The sequence below is a fragment of the Alligator mississippiensis genome, chromosome 14 (genome assembly GCF_030867095.1).
Source record: "Alligator mississippiensis isolate rAllMis1 chromosome 14, rAllMis1, whole genome shotgun sequence".
NCBI classification, from domain to species: Eukaryota; Metazoa; Chordata; order Crocodylia; family Alligatoridae; genus Alligator; species Alligator mississippiensis.
The window spans coordinates 33683276-33700626 of NC_081837.1; the positions used below are offsets into that span (position 1 = coordinate 33683276).

At 54.5% G+C, this 17351-nt stretch overlaps 1 protein-coding gene across 2 annotated transcripts in view; it reads left to right on the forward strand.

Annotated features, from left to right (window-relative positions):
• The first annotated feature begins 3060 nt into the window (after nucleotides 1–3060).
• CELSR2 (cadherin EGF LAG seven-pass G-type receptor 2) overlaps nucleotides 3061–17351 on the forward strand; it is a 77961-nt gene continuing 63670 nt past the window's right edge. For both annotated transcript variants that reach the window (XM_019492472.2, XM_059717337.1), the window contains exon 1: nucleotides 3061–6185. In XM_019492472.2, the coding sequence (XP_019348017.2) occupies nucleotides 3167–6185 (3019 nt within the window). In that variant the 5' untranslated portion in view covers nucleotides 3061–3166. The remainder of the gene's footprint in view (nucleotides 6186–17351) is intronic.

Genomic DNA, 17351 nt, shown 5'->3' on the forward strand with positions numbered 1-17351 from the left:
CAAAAAAATGAGCCTGGTCTTTCAGAGATCCCTGCCCATTGGAGCTGGCTGCTTGGGGAGGAGGGGAATAATTACCCCCAAGTGGCTTCTGATTGTGGCATCGCCCTTTTAAGAGCCACCGTCCTCCTCCTCTGAAGCTTATGCAGAGTTGAGGCAGGTTCTTGTTGTTGCAAAATATACACAAGTGAAATGTGCTTTTCAAAGTTAATGGGAGAGATGGAGTTTTGCAGGAAGAATAGGCACAAATGCTCTGGAGCCAGACTCTGGTGGGAAGCCTTGGGGACAGCAGGGCTGGGAGAAAACAGGCCTGATCCAAGGAACAATGCAGAGGACCAGGCTGCTGTCCAATGTAGCAGCAGGTGAAAGTGAACCTTTCAGCTTGGGGGAGAGTGGGGCGGGGGGAACCAGACAAAGGCAGTAAACGAATCAGCCCTGCGCGCCATCCATGCTGGAGCCCACAATGCAGCTGGGGCAGGATCAAGTGTTGCCCAGAGAGTTTATTTCTCAATCCCTGGGAAGCTGATGGTTAGCTTCTGCCCTGGAGCAGGAGATGCAGAGCAAGAAACTAATTGCTGCGTGTCTTCTTCTTGGTCTCACACACGCTACTGACATAGTCAGTCTCAAAGCAGACGTAACCCTCTTGCAACTGATCCTCCTCATAATCTACCATCAAACAATTAAAGGTGATGTGAACACACGGGGAGTGTTTGAACATGCCCCTCTCTCATCTGCCTACGCAGCTCTCTCTGCTTCTTGCCATCACTTCTCAACTCCCTCCTTTGGGGCCTACTTAAACCTCCTTTCAGGTCAGCTGCTTGGGACCTGTTTCTTCCACTTGCCTTGGGCATACATTGGGGACAACCTCACTAGGTCTTATTCTTCTCTCTTTTATCCTGGTGTAAATCAGGAGTAACTGTGGAAGTCACTAGTGTATAGCTGAAGTCAGAAGGAAGCGTGCACAAGCTCCAAGTGCTGCATTTGCTGAAGTTCGTTGCTCCCAGGCTCCCCCTTTGTATAGAGGTCCCAGGCACTGATTATTCATGAAGGCATTTATTAGAGCAGAGAGCACTTCCCCCAGGTCCCAAGGAAATGGTATTTGCAGGGGAGATCAGTCTCATGTCTTGGCAACTTTTTTATTATTATTATTATTTGGAAGCAAAGCAACTTTGAAAAACCAATTCTGCTAGTGAATTCAGCTCCTTGGGGGCCTTTTTAATTTCATGCACATGATGCATAGTCGGTGTAAGCTGAATTGCATTGTTTTACACCAGCTGAGGAACTGGCCTAGGGATTCTCAGGATGCAATAGGAGACATCCTACAAGAGAGGACTAGGTTTTGCTTTTACACAATGGTCTGGTGGCTGATGCAGCCTTTGTCGGACAGGTGAGTTTTCTCTTCCCTGTGTGCCGTGCAGAGGACAGCCCGGAAAGAGCTGACTTAGGACAGGGAACAAACAACTCTTTCTTCTGCAAACTGACAGAGCTCGTCTGAAGTCAGCAGCTCCAGGGCTGGGGCCTGGGTTCCTCACACATCCCAAACACCAGGTGCTTTAACTTGTCTAAATACAATTTGTCTCATGAGATGGCACCAGGAGCCACACTCGCCTCTAAACAAAGCCCGGTGGCCTGGGACCTGCATGCTATTGTGCAGTTTACTTCCTTGCTAGACACTATTCCCTTTCTTTTCCCCTGCATTCATTATGGAAAAGGGGTTGGTGCATCCAATGCGCGTGCAGTGCGCACATGCGGGCAATGCATTTGCTGCTAACGTGGTTGGAGGCAAAGTGTGCCCTGGGTGCGGGACGGCAGTGCGGGGGTTCAGCAGGGAGTGTGTGCGGGCAGAATGTGGTTGTGTGTATACACACGTGTATGTGTGTGTGTGCCTTGTGTGGGTGGTTGGGGTGGGGGCAGGGAGGCTGTGCCCACCTGTGGGGCTAAGTGGTTGTAGAGGGGGTGCGGGCGCACCTGTATTTGTATGTATACATGTGTGTGTCCTGTGTGGGTGGTTGGGGAGGCGGTGTGGGCACTCCTGTGTGTGTACACGTGTGTGTGTGCCCGCGCCCTGTGTGCGAGGTTGGGGAAGGGGTGTGGGCGCTCCTGTGTGTGTGTGTGCCCATGCCCTGTGTGCGTGGTGGAGGAGGCGGTGTGGGCACTCCTGTGTGTGTGTGTGTGTGTACACATGTGTGTGTGCCCGTGCCCTGTGTGGGTGGTGGGGGAGGGGGTGTGGGCACTCCTGTGTGTGTGTGTGTGTGTACACATGTGTGTGTGCCCGTGCCCTGTGTGGGTGGTGGGGGAGGGGGTGTGGGCGCTCCTGTGTGTGTGTGTGCCCGTGCCCTGTGTGCGTGGTGGGGGAGGCGGTGTGGGCACTCCTGTGTGTGTGTGTGTACACGTGTGTGTGTGCCCGTGCCCTGTGTGGGTGGTGGGGGAGGGGGTGTGGGCACTCCTGTGTGTGTGTGTGTGTACACGTGTGTGTGTGCCCGTGCCCTGTGTGCGTGGTGGGGGAGGCGGTGTGGGCACTCCTGTGTGTGTGTGTGTTCACGTGTGCGTGTGCCCGTGCCCTGTGTGGGTGGTGGGGGAGGGGGTGTGGGCACTCCTGTGTGTGTGTGTGTGTGTACACGTGTGTGTGTGCCCGTGCCCTGTGTGGGTGGTGGGGGAGGGGGTGTGGGCACTCCTGTGTGTGTGTGTGTGTTCACGTGTGCGTGTGCCCGTGCCCTGTGTGGGTGGTCGGGGAGGCGGTGCGGGGGCTGTGCCCGCCTGTGGGGTCGAGATGCCAGTGTGGCACCACTCTCCTGAATCCGAGTCTCTCCACCCCGCTGCCCACCGGCCGCCTCCCGGCTGAGGGACCCCCCCGCGGTGCTGGAGTCGCCCCGGCCGGGGCAAGCGGAGGGGCGGAGGGGAGGCGGCGTGTCCCCGCGGAGCCGTGCGCGGGGCTGCCCGGAGCCCGGGGAGGAGCGGGTGGGTCCCGCCGCGGCCGTGGCTGCTTTAAGAGGCGCGCGGAGCAGGTGGGCGGCGAGGAGCCGCCCGCGCAGCGCCGCGGCACAGGAGCCGGCCGGGCCGAGGCGAGGCGAGGCGAGGCGAGCGCGGCGGAGCACGGGCAGCGGGCGGGCGCCTGTGCCCCGCGGCCCGGCGGGCATGAAGCGGAGCCGCCGCTGAGCGGGCGCGGGAGATGGGCGGGCGCGGCGCCCTGCTCCTGCCCCTGCTCCTGCTCCTGCCCCTGCCCCTGCTCCTGCTGCCGGCCCTCAGCGCCGCGCCGGCCCTGTGCCCGGCAGGTGCGGCGGGGCTCGGGGCGCACGCGGCCGGGCGGCGGGTCCCCGCGGGCGGGCGGCGGCGCGTGGCGCGGTGCCGGCCGGCGGGCACGGCGCCCTGGCTGCCCGCCGCCGCCGCGGGCCGGAGCAAGCGCAACGCCAACAGCAGCCCGCAGTTCCCGGCGCCCACCTACCAGGCGTGGGTGGCCGAGAACCGGCCGGCCGGCACCCCCGTCATCTCGCTGCAGGCCACCGACCCGGACGAGGGGGACGCGGGGCGGCTGGCCTACTCGCTGGACGCGCTCTTCGACAGCCGCTCCGGCGCCTTCTTCGCCATCGACCCCCAGAGCGGGCTGGTGAGCACGGCCGAGGAGCTGGACCGGGAGACTAAGAGCACCCACGTGTTCCGGGTGACGGCCGTGGACCACGGCACGCCGCGGCGCACGGCGCTGGCCACCCTCACCGTCACGGTGAGCGACGCCAACGACCACGACCCCGTCTTTGAGCAGCGGGAGTACAAGGAGAGCGTGCGGGAGAACCTGGAGGTCGGCTACGAGGTGCTGACAGTGCGGGCCACCGACGGCGACGCCAGCGCCAATGCCAACATCCTCTACCGCCTCCTCAACGGGGACGGGGCCAACGAGGTCTTCGAGATCGACCCCCGCTCCGGCGTCATCCGCACCAAGGGGCTGGTGGACAGGGAGGCCGTGGAGTCCTACCAGCTGGTGGTGGAGGCCAACGACCAAGGGAAGGAGCCGGGGCCCCGCAGCACCACCGCCACCATCCACATTGCGGTGGAGGATGACAATGACAACTCGCCGCAGTTCAGCGAGAAGCGCTACGTGGTGCAGGTGCCCGAGGACGTGACCCCCAACTCCCACATCCTGCAGGTCACCGCGACGGACCGGGACAAAAGCAACAACGCCTTGGTGCACTACAGCATCATGAGCGGGAACACCCGGGGCCATTTCTACATCGACGCCCAGACGGGGAACATCGACGTGGTCAGCCAGCTGGACTATGAGATGAGCAAGGAGTACACACTCCGCATCAGAGCTCAGGATGGGGGCAGGCCGCCGCTCTCGAACATCAGTGGGTTGGTAACTGTCCAGGTCCTAGACGTCAATGACAACACTCCCATCTTTGTCAGCACCCCGTTCCAGTCCACGGTGCTGGAGAACGTGCCTGTTGGCTACTCGGTCATTCACATCCAAGCCATCGACGCTGACTCTGGGGAGAACGCCCGGCTGGAGTACACCCTTGTGGAGACCAGCCTTGATTTTCCCTTCGCCATCAACAACAACACGGGCTGGATTGTGGTGGCCTTGGAGCTGGACCGGGAGATGGTGGATTTCTACAACTTTGGGGTGGAGGCCAGGGATCACGGCAGCCCGTCCATGACTTCCTCAGCCAGCGTCAGCATCACTGTCTTGGATGTCAACGATAACAATCCTGAGTTTACTCAGAAGGAGTACACCATGCGCCTGAACGAGGATGCTGCTGTGGGTACTAGTGTCCTGACTGTCTCCGCCATTGACCGGGATGTTAACAGTGTCATCACCTACCAGATCTCGAATGGCAACACTCGCAACCGCTTTTCCATCACCAGCCAGAGTGGAGGGGGCCTTATCACACTGGCTCTGCCCCTGGATTACAAACTGGAGCGTCAGTACCTCTTGACCATCACCGCCTCTGATGGCACCCGTGTGGACACAGCCCACGTCTTCATCAATGTGACTGATGCCAATACCCACCGGCCAGTCTTCCAGAGCTCCCACTACACCGTCAACATTAATGAGGACCGACCTGTGGGCACCACAGTGGTGATCATAAGTGCCACAGATGAGGACACGGGGGAAAATGCCCGGATCACCTACTTCATGGAGGACAGCATCCCTCAGTTCAAGATAGATTTGGATACTGGCGCAGTCACAACTCAGATGGAGCTGGATTATGAGGATCAGGTGTCCTATACCCTGGCCATCACAGCCAGGGACAACGGCATTCCTCAAAAATCTGATACCACCTACCTGGAGATCCTGGTCAATGATGTGAATGACAACGCACCTCAGTTCCTGCGGGATAACTATCAGGGCTCTGTGTATGAAGACGTCCCAGCCTTCACTAGTGTCCTACAGGTCTCTGCCACTGACCGGGACTCAGGGCTCAATGGGAGGGTCTTCTATACCTTCCAGGGGGGAGATGATGGAGATGGAGATTTCATCATCGAGTCCACCTCGGGCATCGTCCGGACCCTGCGGAGGCTGGACAGAGAGAATGTCCCTGTCTATATGCTCAAGGCTTACGCTGTGGATAAGGGCCTCCCACCTATGAGGACTCCTATTGACATCCAGATCACCATCTTGGATGTGAACGATAATCCCCCCGTGTTTGAGCGGGATGAGTTTGACATCTTTGTGGAGGAGAACAGTCCCATCGGGCTGGTGGTGGCCCGAATCACAGCTAGTGACCCGGACGAGGGCACGAATGCCCAGATAATGTACCAGATTGTTGAAGGCAACATCCCAGAGGTCTTCCAGCTTGACATCTTCTCTGGGGAACTGACGGCACTGATGGATTTAGATTATGAGGCCAAGTCGGAATATGTCATTGTGGTCCAGGCTACCTCGGCCCCTCTGGTGAGCCGGGCCACCGTGCACATCCGCCTGCTGGATAAGAATGACAACAGCCCAGTTCTGAAGAACTTTGAAATCATCTTCAACAACTACATCAACAACAAGTCCAGCAGCTTCCCAAGCGGTGTCATTGGCCGGATCCCAGCTTATGACCCTGATGTCTCTGATAGGCTTACTTACAGTTTTGAGCAAGGCAATGAGCTGAACTTGGTCCTGTTGAACCATAGCACTGGGGAGCTGAGGCTGAGCAGGGCCCTGGATAACAACAGGCCTCTGGAGGCCATCATGAGGGTGTCCGTGTCAGGTAAGAGGCTGTCTGGTCGGGGCTGTTGTAATAGAAATTTCAGAAATTGTCGTCACTGGGAAATTCAGGTTCTTGCCAAGCCTTGGGGAGTTTTTCTATGGATGTATATATAGGGCCCAGATTTTGCCCCTGGAAGGGATCATTATGGCCAGCTAGTCTGATACCTTGCAAAATACAGGTCAAAAATATCCACTCTGTGATCCTACACAGAACTCGGGCAGTGTCCTTCGTTCAAAAAAACACCCAATCCTGACCTAAATAGTGTGGTGGAGAGTCTAGCTTGTCCTTTGGGGATGTCCCCGTTGGCCAGCGATGTTAATTTAAAGCTGGATGTTTAGTGCTGGTGGTCACCTTTTGGCAAGCTCTCTGGCCGTTAGTGTGAGTTGAGTTTTGGAGTGCAGGGAGGGGAGGAGTGTGTTTGAGTGGTCGCTTTGGAATAGGTTACATCTGCCTCACCCAAGTGCAAACTCAGAGTATATCTGTTGATCCAGATGGATGCCTTCCTACCCTCACTGTGGCTGGAATTGCAGAGTCCTGCTTAGCCTTTTGCAGGAGCTTCTGTGAAAGAAACCCCTCTCCCCTTTCTGAAAAGAATCAACTTTTGGGGCAGCGTTGGTCTAAGCTTATTTTTCTGTGCATGTGCATGACAAGGACTGTGAAGATGTGTCCTTGTCTCAGCAGCTCGGTGGGAACAGGTGGACCATTATTACATGGCTGGACAGGGCAGTCACTGACTTGCTGGCTCCTGTCTTTTTCCACCTTTCAAAGCCTTAACTGGAAGGACTTGCTGGGACTGCTGGGGGGCCTTGCATTAAACTTTTCACTCCCCTCTCTCTCAGCACAAATAGTGTGGCAAAGGTGCAGGATGTGGGACCAAGCCTGGGTTGTGCTGGCTGCTGTAGCTGCTTGATACCTGGCTCAGTGCTACAGGGCCAGCTCTGCCAGTTTGTTCAGGCCACAGTGCAAACACGTAGGTTGTGTGTCGTGGTGGTTCTTGTGGTGGAGGTTTTGGCAGTGGGAGCAGGGCCTGGCTGGAAGGGACAATCCCTGTAGGTGCATCCTTCTTCCCAGTGTTTTTTCGGTGGCATTGAGCCCTTACTGTGCACCCCCTGTACAGCTGTACCGTACCAACAGAGTAGTGGGATTAGGGAGCAACGTCAAAGCAGTACAAGAGCTGCCAGGGGCAATGGGCTGGGTGGATCTTGGCACAAAGATCCAGTTACAACATGTGGTCGTTTCTGCCTTGGCCAGCACTAGGACAAGGCACTGCAATCCTTGAGTGTTTCTTTTGTGCTGCCTCTGGCAGGGACCTGAGGTCAGGCACTGCTCTGGGAGGGGATGGGGATTCTCAGAAGAGCCATTGACAGGCTGCAGGCTGGCTGGCAACAAATATTTTGAGAGTGACTTTTTTTTCATGGGGCAAAGGTTGGGTTTTGCTTGTGTCTCCATGTGGCATTTGCCCTAGGCTTTGACTGTGAGACAGCAGCGCCTTTGGGCTGAGAAACCTGTGACAGGATGGCAGGCTCTGATCTGCCGCACCTCCCCACCTTCTGCCTGGTTCAGGTTTCCCCCAACAGGTGCCCTGGTGCTGGGAAAACTGTTACTCTGCCTGTGGTCCCAATGCCATAGTATGAGAGCACTTGGCAGTCTTTGTTGTATTAGCAGCAGTGCTGTTATCCCCATTGCTGTAGTATCTGAACACCTGGCAGTCTTTATTGTATTAGCTGTAGTGCCGTTATGCCCATTGTGTGCAAGGGGAAATGAGGCACAGGGAGATTAAAACCAGCGATTCATAACTACTTTGCCTTGAGTTTAATGAGGGTGCCTTGAGTCTAAAAAGTTTGAGAACCACTGGACTAAACAGCGTGCGCTTAGATGTGTGGCTGTGGCACGCCTGGGCCCAGCTAGCACTGGGAAAAACAACTTAGCCTTTATTGTGATTGCCCCTTTCTTGCTCACGGCTTCCAGGCCATGTGGCCTACCACCCTGCCTTGTCTGGGGAGAGCAGAGAAACAGAATTAGCAGTGTTAATCTGAAGTTAAGTAGAAGATGGGTAGATTTGCACCTTAGCAGGGAAGCCAGGGAGTGAATGGGCTTTGGGGACAGAGATTTTTCTTCTCGGAGGGTGGGATCACTCTTACTGCTTCCCATGATCTAAATCAGGGCAGCCAGGCTGGTACCCTTCACCAGTGTGAGTCCCTTATGCTGGGTCTGAGAAGGGATCAGGTTCTGCATCTCAAATCTTTTCCAAGTCTTTCAGAGGCTCGCAGGGGCAGGGCCTAGGTATCTCCACCTCCTCTTCCCCTCTCTCCTGACTCTGCAGTTTCCCTCCTACTAGTTGGCACATGTTTCCCTTTTGCCCTGAGCCTGGGAGCCAAGGATCTGAGTTTGCTTTTGGAAAGAAGCTTGCAGGCCAACCTTCCCCTGATGTAGGGAGACTGCTGTGGCTTTGAAAGAAAAGTTTCTTTCCCCAGTGGCTGGCTGTGCTGTGCTGGGTGGACTGTCCTGTGCGCAGAAGGCATGGCAGGTTGGAAGCAAGGTGTGTCAAGGATGCAAGGTGCACAGTGCCGTGCAGAGGGGACATGTGCTTTGTAGGATGCAGGGAGGAGAGCTGCTGAGGCTGCATTTCTGGGGAGAAGGGAAATGTGACCTCCCTCTGCCCCATGCTGGCATCACTGCTGCTCTGGACTCTGCTCACGGGGCAGCCCCTGTGCCAAGCCATTCAGCAGGGATGGCTACTCGCCCAGGCCTGCTGAGCGTGGAGCAGCGTCCTTCCTGCTGCACTGTGGGGCAGACACTGCATGTGATTTGTGCAGCTTGCGTGTTATCAGAGTGGCTCCCAGGCTTGGTCTGGCTTTTGGGGGCTGTGTATCTCTTTGCTGCAGATGGGAATGTTCAGCCATCCAAAACTATCGCATTACTCCCCTGCTGGTGGGTGGGTGGAGGTGGGGGAGGGGTGGCCTGATGGGATCCCTGTCAGCGCAACACTGGGGCATTGAGTCCCTTATTAATGCAGCAGAAGGCTTAGTTTGCATGTACAGCGTGGTGGATCGGTGCAGGCCTGTTAGGGACCAATCTGGAGCTTGCAAGTCAGGGGCTGCTTGGGAGCAGCTGTCTCTGAGCCTTGGCAATTAGATGCTCAGCAGGGTGCCTGCTTGTGCACCTGCTTCCGGGAGGGGCAGAGGATCCTAGCCTGCGCAGAGGGCAGGTAACTGCTGGAGCTGGGTCATCCCCCACTAGGAAGAGTCCTGATGATTCTAGTGACAGCAGCTGAGGTGCCCCTGGCGGGTGCTGGGATATCCCATCTAAGGCCTCCCTCTGCCTGGGGGCAAGCGTGGGGCTGTAATTGCAGTGCAGCTGGGAGGTGTCAGTAGCTCAGACACGTGGCATCCTTTAACCTCCTGTTTTCGTCCTGGTTCTGGGGCTGTGCTGGGCGAGTTCCAGGAGATTCAGCCGTGCCTTAAGTACCTGGGTGGCAAGGAGATCCTGCAAGCAGCGGGCCAGAGCGCTGCAGCCTGGGGCGTGAGGGAGATCTGCTAGGGCTAGTTCTGGAGGGGAGGCCAGTCAAGGGCTGGGTCTTCTCCTGGAGCCCCTGCCAGCCTCAGCCCAGACATGTGCAAGGAAATGAGGCCTTCGATTGTGACTCTTACTTGGAAGGATCTCAGATAAACTGACCGGGGTCAGGGGGAGAGTCAGGACTAAACCGGCTCCTGTGTAAATGAGATTGAATATACTATGGTCTGTTTTTTTTGCCAGATATGCCCATTGTGCAGCAAATCCATGGCCTTCCACATATTAGAAGTTATAAGTAAATTTTAGCACCCAGTGAAAGCAGGAGGTATTAGATCTGCCAGGCCTGAGCTGTGCCCCCTACCCTTCCCCTACCAATTTCTGCCAGGACTAACCTCTGGTATTATGGCAGTGTTCCAGCTGTGCCAGTCCTGACCTGCAGGCTTCATGCTTATCCCACCCCTGCTTCCTTGCCCATGGCTCAAGTGCACCTTGATCCTGCTCTTCTTAAGTGATCCTCAGTCCTGTCCTGTAGCTCCCTGATATCCCACCTCTGGGCTTCCCCCACACTTTTTGACTGACACCCCTCATTCCTGGCCCTGCTGCCCTTTGTAGTGCTAGCAGCTGTAGAGAATAAAACAGTAGTTTTCAGCCTGTTCGCACAGGCCAAACTTCAGTCTGCTGAGTTGCTTTGTGCCTACCCTACAAGCTGTATCTGGGGAGCTGATAAGACAATAGTGCTCATCGCAACCCCAAGGAGAGTGGGTGTTGAGGTGGGAGAGGGGAAACGAAAGGTAATGGGGGTTGGTGTCACTCAGGCTGTCTGCTTGGTCTTTGGGATAAGTGAAGCTGACGTGAGAGAGTTCAGGGAACACAGATGCATGCAGATCTGGGGGTTCTGCCATGTAAAGGCCAGTGCTGCTATTAAAGTACAGAGGGGAGCAACTGCGAGGGGTGAGAAATAAGGAGGTCTGGAGCTTAACCAACTTCAACCTACACTGCGTGGAAGGGCATGTATTGGTAAGACACACAGGACCTTAGCTGAGACTGTTGCCTGTTAGCTGCTGGAGAGACATTACATGGGTCAGGGACCAGAGCACGTGTGTTGCCACAAATGCACTGGCCTGCCCCATTGGCCACTGAGAGGTAGCCATGTGCCTTTTAGGGTAGCACCGAAAGTCAGAGCCATGGGCATAAGAGGGAGAGGCAAAGTGTGCACCTGCCTGTGGGGTATGGCAGATTCTCCTGGACCAGGATAGAGGAGAGATGAGCACCAAGAGGCTCCCGGTTCCTCCGGAGCAAGGGGACAGTCCCTGTCTCTGGGCTCTCTTCTGGACTCATCAGGGTCCTGCTATCAAGGAGCTCAGGGCAGGGTGACAAAGACACTCTGGGGCTGAAGGGATTGAGCTGTGCGAGAGATCGTGAGTCAAGTCCACGTGAATCAATTGAATGGTTGAGGACACCAGGGTGTAAACACAAGAGGAAGGGGCCGTAAGAGGAGGGTTGCTGGATGTAGCAGGATGACATTGAATCAGGGGGAGCATGGGAAGTTTCCTGGTGCAAGATGCATATGGGGAGGTCTCTGGCCAAGGGCAGAGCCTGAGGCCCCAGGGGCTAGTGGCACTGGGGCAAGGGGCTCTTTTTCTGCCATAAATGCCAACCAGAAGGTAGAAATGTTTGCTGCAATTTTTTTTCCTAACATCCCTCAAAAACAGTCAGGCAGAAAAAAAATGGCTGACTGGGCTGACATTTTTCACTCTTTGTTTGATTGTACAAAAATCCCTCCTGAATTTTTTTTTTTTTTTTAGTGCAATTATACATTTCTGATTGGATGAAGGAAGCCACTTGTCAGGTAAACCCTGTTTCTGAACAAAAAGTGTCAACCTTTCAAACCTTGGTGTTTTCTTCTGGGGAAAGTTTAAGACTGGAATGGGGGAGCCCTGCCTTCTCTAGGCTGTTTGACATCTGGGTGAGGTTCATGAGATTTTTTTTGTTTTTTTCCAGCTCTGATTTCTGTGCACGAGAGGGGGCACGTGAAAGCAATCTACTGCAGGGACTGTCCTGGCCCCCATTACTAGGACCACCTCACAATCTCCACTGTATTTATTGTCCCACACCTCTATGAGGCAAGGCTGTTACACTCAATTTACAGCTGTGGAAATCAGGGTACGAAGAAACTATATGATTGCCCCATGTCACTCAGAGACTGTGACAGACCTGAGATGTGAACCTAGGTCTGTCTAGTCCCAGGCTGGTTCTGGGCCATCTTACCTCTGTTTTTAGGCGAGCTCTCTAAAAATAGATGGAGATGACCATGAAAATGTAGTCCAGCTCATCTTCGGATTTGGAGTGAGTCTGGTGTCTACCAGTGGGAGCAGGACAGAGCCCAGAGTGGGTGGGGAGCAATGCTGGGGAGCTGGTTTTCCTCTGCCCAGCCAGGGTTTGGATGCAGGGCTGGGTGCAAGTGAGATGGCTAGGGGGTGTCCATGGATCCTACAGGGAAGCTGGAAACTTCACCCCTGGGAATTGTGAGTGATGGGTGCAGATCTGCCCAGTGAGGTGCTCGCTCCCAAGGGATCAGAGGCAGTCTCAGCAGGGTGCCATCTCCCAAGGCCTCCTCTTGACCCTGCGCACTGCGGAGAGACCTGCTCAACTTCTGAGTCAACCTCCCCAACAGTGTTTTCTACTTGGGTCTACTGCGGTCTACTGGTTTAGACTGGGTATGTGAGTTGAAAGCTGGGAGCCAAAGCTCTGGGACTGTTTCTGACTGCCAGTGATTCCCTGCATGACCTTTGGCAAGTCCCTTCCCCTTTCTGCATCCCAGGTTCCCCACCTATAACAGAAAGATAAGCCCCTTTCTGGGGGATGTGGTTAATATGTGTTTGTCTAGCACTGCGAGACTCTGCGGAGAGGTAAGCCTTGCTGTGACAGCATGTCTGCTACAGGCTAGAGCTGCCTGCAAGGCTGTAACTGCATGTGTCCAGAGAGCGCCCCCCAGACCCGAGTGCCATATGCATGTGAGTCTGGGAATGGTCATCAGTGCTGCAGAGAAATCCGGCAGCGAGTGTGTATGGGGTTGGTGGAGAGAAGGGAACTCTTGCTCCGGCAACATCACAGCCAAGGGGGATGGACCCCTGTCGTGCCAGCACTGCAGTCCCCTGAGCGATGGGAAAAGGGCTTCCAGGAGGAACTTAGTGTAGGCATTTGGAGATTTACATGCTGTTTCTAGCTCTTTGGGAACTCCCACCTGCTTTTAGTGGTGGGAAAATGCTTTGCTCAGCCCTGGCTGGTCTCTGTTGTGCAGTGTGTTTGCTCCGATTCCCATGCTGCTTTGCCTCCTCCTGTTCCTGCTACTGCTGTTCTGGTGCCTTCCTAATCAGCAACTGAGGCAAGCAAGGCACCAGCCTACTCATGCTGCTAGGTCTGTGTGTGTTTTGGTGGGGGTCAGATTTTGTCGTCATTGAACTCACCCTATGGTATGGCTTTGTTTGCTGCCTGCTGTTTGGGCCTCCTCTTCGATTGCTATGTGCACTGAGCTGCCGTCTCTGGGACTAGCTGCAGGAGGGGTTGCGGGGTGCGGTTGCCGTTCTTCCAGCATCAACAGGCTGCACACTTAGGTCACTTAGGGCACCTATACACGTGTCAGAGGTGTGCTCCGATGCATGCTAATTAGCATGTTTTGGAGCAGACTCGATTAATCGAGTCTGCTGCGAGTAACCTGGAGCATGCTAATTAGTGCACTCCAGCAGCCTCCGCGTCATGCGTATTCGGTGCCCCCCCCTTTTCAAAATGGCGGTGGGGGCACTTTAACTAAAGCTTGTCAAATGAGCTTTAGTTAAAGTGCTCCTGCTGACATTTTGAACCACGGGGTGCTGAATACACATGATGCAGTGGGCGCTTTAATTAGAGCGACTCTCAGAGCTGCTCTAATTAAAGCGCCCCCCCACCCCCTCCCCGGAGCATGTGTATCGGTGCCCCTAGAGTAGGCCCTTCCTTGTGGGTTCCTTTCCTCTGGATTTCCCCCACAGTCCTGCCACTCACTAAGTGTGGTTTTGTCCTTGCTCTAAGTCCATCTCTTGCATTTCACTTCTTGAACAGAACTGTGCGTGGCCTACTGCATTTACTTCCTTACTACTCATTATTTTTCCCAGCTTAGTAATAAATATGCTAAATACTGCTCCTACCAGGTAACCCTGGGCATGTTCTCTAACTAGAAGTTAATTACTTTTCTGTCCTCAGCGCAACCCCAACGTCCAGGTATGCCTTTGGCTGCATGCTCTTCCAGTTCCCTCTTCACTCCAGGGGAGCTGCTGTAGTTCATGCATGTTTCAGTTTGTTGGCTCTGAGTTTGACTCGGGTCACCTCCCCTACCCCAAGCTGGTTCACTTCTCACTTGCTTTCTTTTCCAGGAGCAGTCAGCCTTTTAGTACTCTCTTACAGCTGGCTAAGTGGCCTTTTAATTAGCATCTGCCATTTGTAACAACCTCTCCCCTCTTTCTCATGGATCAGCCACCTGGAGTTACTGATACAATCATTTCCCTCAAGGGAGCCAAGCTCTATTGGATGGGGGTCACTCTTTTTCATCTCAGCTCTGTGGATGTCACCTAGGAGTAAGACCATGTCTACACAAGAAAGATCTGCCAGCAGAAGTTTTTGGCAGTTGGCAGCATTGTCACCGTGAAGTTCCTACATACTTGGCTTTTGCTCGTGCTGCACATCCTCACCGTGACAGGTCAGGTTGACAAAAGGCATTGTGTATTATCACTTGGCATTTCCCAGGCAATGGACTGCCTTGTGGGACCTTCTAGAAATGCTTGGTAGGATACCTCCATTTTCTCTGGGAAATTCTGGGAGCTCAGGATGGGTCAGGTTCCTCTGGCTAGAGCATAGGCTATTCTTGTGACAAAGCATTTCATAGATGCATTTGCTCATCAAGGGCTCCTCTCTGTGTCATCTGATCAGTTGATGCAGGGATGGGCTTGAGACTTAACTTTTATCGCTGTCTTTAGCAGATTTTTACATCTTTCTCTTTCAGCCCACTATGGCAACCCCACTCATATTTGCATTCTTATGATGAGAGAATAGTATCTCTACCAGTTCTCCCATATGGCTCTCTCCACTTAATGCTGTCAGGTTAGTTTTGCATCCTATTAATCAAGGAGTTAAGTTGCTTAGGTAGCCGGTAATCACATTCATTCATTCACTACTGACCAAGGCTGGATTTGAACTAGCAGCTCCGTGGTGATAGACTTGCCTGTCTGCTCCATAATTACTGGTTACTGGAAGCTCCTTGGTCCCTTCCTGATGCTAGAACTTGGGCCATGTTATTAGAAGGCCTCTGAGCACCCGGTGATGGAGGCAAGCATAGGGCATTCTCTTTTTTGCAAGCTGGGAAGACTGTGCAGCACCCACCTGAGACAGTGATCAGACCACCAGCTGTCCAAAGGACAGCTCTCTGCTTGGACAAGTCCTGTCCCTGCTCTGTGCCTCAGTTTCTCCTGCGCATATAAAGCTGATCCATCTGTGAAGTGTCGAGCAATGCTCAACTGCTGGGCAAGCACTAAGCTTTAATAATCACATTCACTCCTATGTCTTTCTACTAGCTGGGCTAAACTGAGGGAAGCAGGGTCTGGGCTGTCTTTGGGGCAGCAGTTTACCAATGGTGCTCAGATTGCAGTTGTGATCGCTCTCTTAACTCTATAGCTCCCAGCTTATGCTTTAACACCCAAAAGCAGGGCCAGGCCAGGGTGGAGTGAGGAGGGTTGAACTACGGAGCCTGTAAGCCTGGAGCCAGGGCTAGCTGGGATAATTTCAGCCACCAACTCCCGTCCCACAGACCAGCTGGTATCATCACAAAGCTGTGTCCTGTCTTGCTCCCTCTGGCTGAGTCTCCGCCCCTCTCCCCTGCTCAGACTTGCCACATTGTCCACTCTCCTAATGTGATTTTTAATAGATAAATCCCCTTGATTTTCCCCATGGATTCTGGCCAGCTCCAGGCAATTAAAGGCAGCATCTGGGTGAGCTTGCTTATTAATAATGCAGTGGCTTATTAGCACCATGCAAATTTTCCAGCTTTGCTGTCTTTGCTGGCCTCCCATTTCATGACACTGCCAAATGCTGGCAAGGCAGAGATTGTGCAGGCGAGGGACCTCCCTCCCCTACTTCCCTCACCCCAAATGTTTCAGGAAGAGAAGGCTGGAGCTCGGTACTGGCAGGTGTCACTTTGATCTTGGGCATGATGGCTGTTCCTCTCAGCATTTGGATCTCACTCTCCCTCCGGAGTAATTGGGAGAGGGCCTTGGGGAGAGACAGGATTAGGATCCCGTGTCCGGAAAGCAGCTTAGGACGTAGGGGCCCAGATGGTCACTTTAATGAGCCGAGCTAGCAGGGAGGAAGGAGGGTCCCCAGGTCCAACACCTGGTGCCATGTGTCACATAGCATTGGGACGTGGGGCTGAGTTACTCCCTGCACCCCATCAGCATCTGCCTTTGTTTAAAGGCATGTGTCAGGCTCCTGGAAAGGAGGTGCCATTCTTTGTTCATGGGAAGTAGGGCTGAGCCAACTTCCCTGGCCCAGTGCCAGCACAAATCCCTTCTGATGTGTGGCTCCAACCCCCATCAGTGCAGTGTGGATGGTGGAGGGATGTAGGAGGCTGAGGGCAGGAGCTGCTGTCAGTGGGGGGGTGTTCAGGTGCTTAGACATCCTGCCCAGGTCTTCTGCATGCGTAAAGGGTGATGCACAAGGACCAAAGTGAAGAATAAGGCAAAGCACTTTTCTGCTTTCCATGTCTGCCCATGCCCCAAATAACTATCTGCAAGCCCCCCCTTGCTGCCCCAGCCCTCAACTCCCCTAGCACAAACACAACACTTTGCCCATCTCCCTGCAAGAGCACAACTGAAGAGAGTCTGAGAAGGATGTTGAGGAACCTTGAAATGTCTGGCTGATTCCCTATTCCTCCCAGGAGGATGCCCATGCCCAGGTCATGGACAGTGAAGATAATGCTGCATCTCTTGGTTTGATTTGGTTGAGTTTTGTGGGACAGCGGGACTTGTGCTGGGGCTGGGTTCTCAGAGCAGCTCAGCACCCACCATGTACTTGGCAAGCTGAGGTCTCAGGGCAGAGCAGAAGTTGGCCTGAAGCCTGTGCCCTACCTGCCCCACTCTCAGCACAGCTCATGTTAGCGGTTCTGAAATTATTTTGTTTCTTCCCGTCTTGCCCTCCAGCCCCTTGGTGGGAGCAAGTGTCCTTGGCTGCAGGGGGCAGGGCTGGTTTCTTTACAGCTGATAGATGGTGGAGCTGATCTCCTGGCTTGTGGTCCTCCTCCCCCTTGTTCATTAATTCAGCTGGATGTATTGATCTCCCCATCCAGCCTGCAGGCAGGGCCTTCTATTGGGCTTTAGCTGCCAGCTGCCATGGGCTGGAGATGCTGTTTATGTTGTGTGCTTGGGGAGAGGGATTTATGTCCCTTGCCCCTGGAGATGGAAGGTGTTCAGGGGCTTGAGGGGGTTGCTCTTTAACCTCACTAGTGCAGGTGCATATACGTGGGACCCAGGGTCCACGCGTGGACGCAAGGGCCCAGCTTATGAAATCAAATGGAGTTTGATGCTGAAAGTGCCTCTGTAAGGATCTGGGCCTGAATCTTTGGGCCCCTTACTG